An 8286-nucleotide genomic window follows, 5' to 3' on the forward strand; every position below is an offset into this window, starting at 1 on the left:
CGATCAAGATCCTACTCAATTAAAATACAGTGATGCATCAACTCCTAAAATACAGAGAGATCAATTCCATCTTGATCCACACACCAACTATCACAAGTACTTGACTGTGCCCAGAAATCTTTCATCACTGAATTAAAAATTCAGATAGTTCGGCACAAAGCATAGTGAGTTGCTTGCAAGTCACCATGGTGATCTCAGATTTCAGAGATATTTATGCCCATACTCTTCGTGAGCAGCCCTTGACAACAAAGTGCTCCGCATGTGAGTCACTTGTTTAGTAATGATGTACTCCTACATTTCACCTGTATACCATACCAGTGTCTCCACACTTCTTGGTTATGGAGACAACCAACCTATATAGCACACAATAACCTGCACTTGATAAACGTCATTATCCCTTAACGACGTATAATTTGATCACGAACATGTTTAGGAACTATTCGATAAATCCTCCTTTATCGATTGTCTTATAGTTCTAAGGACTTCATTACAACACATGAGTTCTATTATGAAGATATACATCTTGTGATAAAAATACCAAATAATTTTTATTAATTCATAATCCATATATAAATTATGAAGAGCATAATCATCCAACGATTGACTTTAGGATACATTTCCTAACAACTCCCATTTGGACTAAAGCCAGTGGGTACAGTATCTAATACCCGTCTTTCATTTGTGTTCAATGAACTCTTTAATTCCAAAGGCTTTTGCAAATGAGTCGGCCAAGTTTTTCTTTCCATCGATCTTTCGAAGATTGACGTCACTTCTATCTTCGATCTCTCGTACAAGGTAATAGCAATGCAGCATATTTGATTTTTTGGTGGGGCAACTATTCATTAGTTTGAGCTATGGCTCCAGTGCTGTCAATACAGCATGACTGAACCATCAACAAAAAGTATCATTCTAAGTTTATTAATGAACTTCAACAATCAAACTACTTTCTGTGTAGCATCACATATCGTAATGTACTCTGTCACGTAAATAAAATCGATTATAGTGAACTAGCTGAAATTTTTTTAGTATATTATTCGTTCATTTATGATATTATAATAATTCAATATATTTTTATCATCATTATGGTTTGACTGGAATTAGAATCAATATATCTCATATACTATAAAAAAAAAAAAAATAATAATAATTTTTATTTGGCGACACTAGATAGAAGCGTGGTAAGTGCGTAAAACGGTGTTGCAAACAAACCGGTCAAATCCGGCTCTTAACGACGGTTATTAGCATTGTGGAATTTCTTAATCTATCGTCGGACTCCAATCCTCCGCGTCGTTGGACTCCAAGCCCCCTTTTGGACTACCCCTGGCTTCCCCGAACTCTGCTCGGTTTCCCAAACCATCGACGCCATCCACCGCCATCTCCCCATTCCCAACCCACATCCTGCTCCCGCTCCTGCTCCTCCCCCTCCTCGTCTCCAAAACCACCCCTTTCCCCACTTTCAGGAACAATGGAGGCCATCCATCACCCTCTCCTTTTTCCTAACCCATCGAGGTCATCCACCACCCCCTCATCCTCTTAAAAGCGTCGACATTCACCTCCTCCTCCTCCTCTTCATCTCCAACCTAGTTTAGAAAGCTCCGGAAGCCGAAGGGAAGCCCGACCTGGATCTCTTCCTCTCTTTCCTCGAAAAATCGGTAAGAAGCCTCTCTACTTCTTCTTCATATCCATATCTCCTTCCTCTCCTTCGATTTCTCTTGTTTTCGATCTCCGATCTTTTAGCTACCTTTTATTTTTTTTTTCTATTTTTATCTTTATTGATGAAATCTAGGGATTCGATCTGTGAATGAGTGAGATCCTGTTGTGTGAGTTCTCCGACTAGTTGCTACGGACTCAGAATTACTCCGATCTCTTGTTTTGGTGAGGTTTTTCTATTCTTCTGTGGATTTAGAAGATTTATCTTGGATTGATGTTATTATTCTTCTTCCTTTGGTGTTCTTATGCCTGTTTACCTTTGTGGTAGCATCCGATTAGGGCTATTGTGCTCTGGTTCTTCAGTATGCTGAGAGTTCATAGGGCATTTAGGCTATCAAAGCTTGTTTTGGTTTCTATTCTTGGCCGATCGAGTACTTTTTCGTTGTTATATTTTATAGTTAACAATCAACAATTTTGGAACATATATGAGACTTCATATTCGAAACATACAGTGAAATTTATTTTGCTATACCCTTTGATTGTGTTTTGTATTGACAACAGATTCAATGTATGCCTTGATTTCTGAATTTCCATGAACCGAGGTTTCATTTGCTACTTTTAGATGGATATCTGTGGATTTCTATCCTGGTATTAGGAGCGATGCTTGTTTTCCATAAACTATCTTTATGCATTACATGGTTTTTGGACTGTCTAGGTTTAGATTTATGGTTTCCTGATATGACCCTGGGAAAACTCTGATTGGTGGTGTTCTTTGATGGTTCGGAAGAGTTAAATTGGGGTTTAGTTGTGATGGAACTATTGTATTTGACACCATGCAGAGCTGGAGCTATGTAACTACTACTGCTCTATGTTATGTCCAATTGTGTCCAATCAACTACACTAGGTGGAATGATATGCTTCCTTTGTATAAAGTTGAGCTATTACGGTTTGTACAGGTAAAAAGATAGATTGAAATTGTATGTTAACTAGTTAAAGATTATAGTAGTGGTTTTAATCTAACATTTATATTTTTCTTGTACTTTGTTGTAGACTAATTTTGTGATCCCTCCAGAGAGCCATGATTGGATAATAAAATCCCTGAATCGTAAATGGAAAGACTATAAGGCCAAGTTAAAGAGGGATTATAAGAAGAAGGGTATAATAGAGGAGGAGGTTGCTCGTACCTGTCCTCTCGATGTGTACCCTCATCAATGGATTGAGCTTGTACACTACTGGTTTTCGGAGAGAGGACAGGTTATGTATAATCTACATTTACTCTTTATTTTATACATTATCAATATGAGTTAAATATTTATACAAGATATGTCATATTGTTTATTTTATATGGCAGACATACTCTAATATTGGCAGAGCTGCACGATCATCTCAGTTGGTGCCTCACACATCAGGTTCTAAGAGTTATGCGAGGCTCAGAGCCGAATTTGTATGTTACACTTTTCTAAATCATAAATTTTGGTTGATTTTTGTTAACCTTTATCGATCTTTATATGGTTCGATTCTTTGTAGACTTTGATTTTTTGTTCATTCAACGTTTGTAAATACTAGTTAATCAATGTATGTAGTGGTCCAGATATGGAAAGATTAATTAGTTTCTCTATTTCTGTTAATTGTCTAGATTTTGTAGTCTTGGCCTATTTGCATGCACATGTAGTTTTTGCCTATAAGCTGATCGAAGAATGTCTCACTCTGTATCCATATTAACTTTGATTATCTTTGTAATTTTCTCTTACATTACACATATGAAAAGGTTCAGTAAACGTAATAAGCATCTGCAAACCTTGTAAAAGCCTCATCATGGGGCATATTGGTCTCAATATCAAGGGATAGAATATGCAATCTCACTTTGCAACATATATTGGAATAGAGTTTTGAGACTATCAAGGTTAGAAGTAAATGTAAACAATCCCTGTAAGTGGGGTATGGGAGTTTGGTCACGTGTCTGCCTTTTGTGCTCTTAGTGCTGATTGTGGTCATCAATTTCACATGTTTCCTGGACCAGAGGTTCACCAGGTTCGACCCATACTGGATACATAGAGTGGGAGGCTCTTCATTTGGGATCATGACTATTCTGTTGGTGCTTGGATTTGTCTTGAAATTTAAGGCCTCCTTCAAGAGCTGATCTCAGGTAACTTGCATGGACGTCCTTTGATCAAAGCAAAATTATGAGAATGTGAGGCTGGTCGATTTTCCTTACCGATATTGTTCCATGTCAAGATGTAATTAATTAACCTCCTAGTTCTGGCATTATGAATGTATTTTGAGACTTGCGACCAGAGTTGATGTTGTTAACTCTTTCAGTCTATGTTCCATATGTTATCTGTGGGTGAGAAAGTGGGTTGGTGGGATCTTAGCTTAACTACAACCGCTATACTGTGTTATTAATGAAGTTTCCCTAGCATCATGTCTTCTTCCTATTAGATGTAAAAATTAAACTGCAAGGTTAGGCAAGATTAGGTATGCTTCTTGATAATTTAAGTATTGATAAAAAATTCTTGGCCTGTAATCCTTGGCTGTTTCTCAACTTCCTTCATCGGCCGAATCAATGGATCTTGACATAATAAGTGTATACAAATTCAGCTTGAATATGATCTCAAGGGCTCTCTTCAATAGTATTTTTACAAATCCAGCTTGAATACAAATCCAAGCAAACTTTTCAGTGGTAGTTTGGATTCTCATTTCTCTCAGGACTGCCAAATGGTTGTCTGTTTAAAGAGTGAACCAGTTACAAATGGAAAAAGATAAACAGAACATTAGCCTGAAAAATATATTTCATAATAGGCAGTGTCCAAGCACCTGGTTTAACAAATCTGTATTTCAGATAATCTTCTAGCATGTATTTCAAGCTCAAATTTGTGATGATTCATTGAACTGCAGGATAACTTGATGACTGGTTGCATGATTTCTTGGCGAGTTGAATGATTTTACAGTATAAGTTAAAACAGGGATTGCATCATGCACAGTAGATTAGTCGAACGGTTTTGAAGTGGTGGCCATATGCTAATGTGTTTATTTATTGGATTTTGTTCATGAATTACAAACAATAAAATGCCTCATCCAATTCATTATCTCCTGCTCTGTATTGTATAATTATATATCTTATGTCATATATCATATATTGGATCATATATTATATAACATATACTTTTTTTCTATAGATAGAAGAGCATGGAAGGGAGCCTGGTAAGGTTGAGTTCTATAAAATGACTCATACACATCGAGATGACAGTTTTGTACAAGAGGAGTCTAGAGATCTGATCGTATGTATTGATTTATTTATTAAATAATTTATATTATAATTTATTATTATTATAATATAGATCTGTTCTTTAATATATAGGATAGGGCAACCACACTTATTGCGGAGCGTATCAGTGAGTCATCATCATCTGCGGAGTGCAGTAGCGTTGAGGACCAGGTGTTTACCGAGCTTATGTGATCAGAGTATTATGGTAGAGTAAAGGGTTATGGAGTTGGAGTCACTCCCACTCAGTTGTCTGTAGTGAGCAGTATACTCAGGAGTGTAGACAGAATAACAACACTACAGAGGTCCGTAGGCTAGAAACACAGATATAAGAGATAAGTCAGAGACATGATTTACAGATGGAAGAGCTGAGACGGAGCTATCAGATAGAGATTGTGTCATTGAGGACTCAGATGGATCAGATTACATCTAATTTACGTGGTTTTGCCTCGCATCAGGTAATTAGCTACATATAATTTTTAGATTTTATATTATTTTCATGTATATCTTTATTGTCTAGGTTTTATGAGTTGTATGTACTAATTTTTATATTTTCTACTTAGTAAGCTTTTTTTCTATTCCTTACAGGGTCCCAATACTTCCAATAGTCGCTGAGATGATGATACCATGCACAAGTGATAGATCTCTCTCTTTTTCTTTAAGAATGGGTTCTACTTGAATTCCCTCTTGTTCAGTTTGAGCTTTTAGTTTAGGGCTTATAATTTTGGTTTCATTGGTTATGGGTTCTTTCGGGTGTAGCTTCGGGGTAATCCGGGTCTGGGTATGATAGATATGGTGGTTTGTTATGATTGACTAACAGATGTCCTTTTAAGAGTATATCTCTCTCTTATGAACTTCGAACTGAATGAAATGGGTTTTATCGTTTGTTGTGATGCATAGGTTGGATTTTATCATTTGTTGTTGGATTGTTGTATATGATGAGGAGCTAGTTACTGTCTGCTCATCTTCCCACTTATACAGGAGAATTACACCTCAAGTTTTTCTTTTCCTTTTCTTCTTTTTCTTTTTTTTTGTTTGTGTGTGTGTGTGTGTTTTTCTTTGCTGACATTGCTTGCTTTTGAACAAGCTCTAGAATGTCTAGAATCTCATGCATCTTTATGTCTTGATCAGATAATATTGTTGTTTATATTCTTCCTATTCTCATCTCTATCCTTTTTCTTGCGGCAGATCCTTAATTTGGTCAGGTTTCTTTGAATTTTGTTTAATGAACTTTTTTCTTTAAACAGTTAACAAATTTGTGCCCTCATTTTTTGGTTTCTGGTTCTATAGTTTGTGGGTTCTTTGTTGTTGAGATCTTTAATTATTAAATAGGTAGGGCTGTGGAAACATGTTCTAGTAAGCTACACTGAATGGTCACATGGAGTGCACAGAATCAAATCATTGCATGTCTGTGTGTTGGTGGTCACTGCATTTGAAAAACAAATATAATAATGTAGATTACCACATTATGACATTTAGTTGTTGGGAATTTTTCTAGAAGCTTGAGGAGCATGCCAGGTTGGTGACTGACCTTCACTGTAGCGTGGATTTGGGAACAAAACTCAAGATAATATAGACGCTGACCTCCGCTAACCATCATGATTGTGTGAATTCTTGCTCAGTGATTAAGTGGTAGAGCTTTAAGAAAGCTTCCTTTCTTAGTAGATGCAGCCGTTTCCAACCCTTGCAGTCACAACCCTATCAGTTTTTTGTACACTACAATAGAGACTGCACTAATAGAGCTTTCTGAGTTGCATGCATAAACCTTCAAAATTGGGTGTCATTGTAGATTGTGGCTAGCATTTGGTATCAGTTCCATCTGCTGCCTTCATTTTAATTGGCAGTTTTATGATAATCCACACACCCTGGCCTATAAGAAGAATATAAGGTATTGATACCTTATTGCTTCTCAGGGTAATTGCTGCAGGTTATAGCAATTAAAGTTCAAAGAAATCCTACAATGTTCTTGGCGCCGGTTTAGAGAAGTGTTTCAAAATGGTTCAATTGGTAGGGAGATAAATTGCAAAGAGTTAAACCAGTTGGTGCATTTTGCCATTTTGATAACTTCATGTTCATGTTCTGTATGTTTCTAAGCAGAACCATAGCTGACATGCATTGAAATGGACACCTCATTGCCCTGTTGCAGTGTTCATACTGAGCATATGTGATTTTGCTTGGTTCTTTCATGATTAATGAAATTGTATAACAAAGATCTATAGTACATATGTTCTGTATGTTTCCGCAAAATATACTTGATGCTCTTCCATGGTTGATCTATCACGTACCCTTCAGAGCTTGAGCTAAAATCTGTCGTGTTTGAGTCTATCATGACAGAAAAAGTGTGAGCTCTGTTTCTAGGAATGTTGCAGATTACCTTGGTGGTGCAAAAATATGACATGAAGCTGAAAATATGACTAATTATGCTCAATCTTTAGCGCGCTCAACTTTCGAAGCTTCAATAAAAATTTGGTCAGAACTTTCTTCAGACTTTTTCCTCTTTGCATGCTTTCCAGCTGGTAGGCTGGTACCCATATAAAATTTTGTTTGGTGAGGATCAAAAGCGGCAACCTAACCTGTTACAGAAATCTAGTATACCACCTACAGAAAGCGGCAATAGATCACAATCCTGAAGATTAGTTTTTAATGGCCATGCTTCTAAAGCAGATGACCTTTCAGGGAGCTCCACTTGTGTTGAATCACATTCCTTATTTGAAGTAACAACGAAACAACTCTGTAGGGATCTTGCAAAATTTTTCAGACAAACAAGGACAGACGTTCTTCCCGTGATGGATTAATATGTCACTCAAAACGGACCATATGCAGGTATGACCAAGAGAGAAGGTCATATTCATTGAAATTAATATGTCACTCAAAACGGACCATACATAAAATACTGTCACAGAGGGGTTTGTTAATTTGTCTAAGTAGATCTGGGTCACGATGTAACTAAACTCTTGACTTGGTCGCTACATGAGAACATGTTTGTCTAAGTAGTTCTGGCTTGTAAAATATAGGATACATCGAACATGTTAAACAGCAATCATTAGTGCTCATAGTATTGGTGGTATTGCTTATTTTTCTGTGCTTGTGAATTTCAAATATCAGCATCATATATTACCTTGTCCATCACAGGCATGATGAGCTAATTTAGTCCAATTGGTGTTTATAAGTACTCAGTTCAATTCATTTGCCACTAACTCTTGCTTCACAGGTTTCAGTCTTCAGTTATATTAATTCACTGAGATTCACTGAGATAAGAAAAGAAATCTAGGACTTTTTTCCTAAACTAGACATCAGTACAGTTTATATTGTCTCTGTGCCAACCCGAAGTTCGCATGTAAACAGAGAGATACTTTCTAATACCCAGAATCATT

General features: G+C 36.7%; 1 protein-coding gene across 5 annotated transcripts; it reads left to right on the forward strand.

The window, feature by feature from the left end:
- Positions 1–1271: 1271 nt before the first annotated feature.
- LOC105036104 (uncharacterized) lies at positions 1272–5809 on the forward strand. Of its 5 annotated transcripts, XR_012137751.1 has the most exons (8): positions 1274–1652; positions 1787–1875; positions 2490–2606; positions 2723–2904; positions 3002–3094; positions 4827–4928; positions 5009–5370; positions 5501–5809. XR_012137751.1 is itself a non-coding variant. In XM_073250502.1 (7 exons), exons 2-6 carry the CDS (start codon positions 2565–2567, stop codon positions 5105–5107), a joined length of 540 nt encoding a protein of 179 aa, XP_073106603.1. In that variant the 5' UTR covers positions 1275–1652; positions 2490–2564; the 3' UTR covers positions 5108–5370; positions 5501–5809. The 5 variants fall into 5 exon arrangements, 2 of the variants coding, with proteins under 2 accessions (XP_073106604.1, XP_073106603.1); XR_012137752.1 differs by lacking the exon at positions 2490–2606 and having other exon boundaries at positions 1275–1652; positions 2701–2904; XR_012137750.1 differs by lacking the exon at positions 1787–1875 and having other exon boundaries at positions 1275–1652.
- The last annotated feature ends 2477 nt before the right edge of the window (positions 5810–8286 follow it).

Source organism: Elaeis guineensis, unplaced genomic scaffold (genome assembly GCF_000442705.2).
Source record: "Elaeis guineensis isolate ETL-2024a unplaced genomic scaffold, EG11 Super_Scaffold_1000045, whole genome shotgun sequence".
NCBI lineage: Eukaryota > Viridiplantae > Streptophyta > Magnoliopsida > Arecales > Arecaceae > Elaeis > Elaeis guineensis.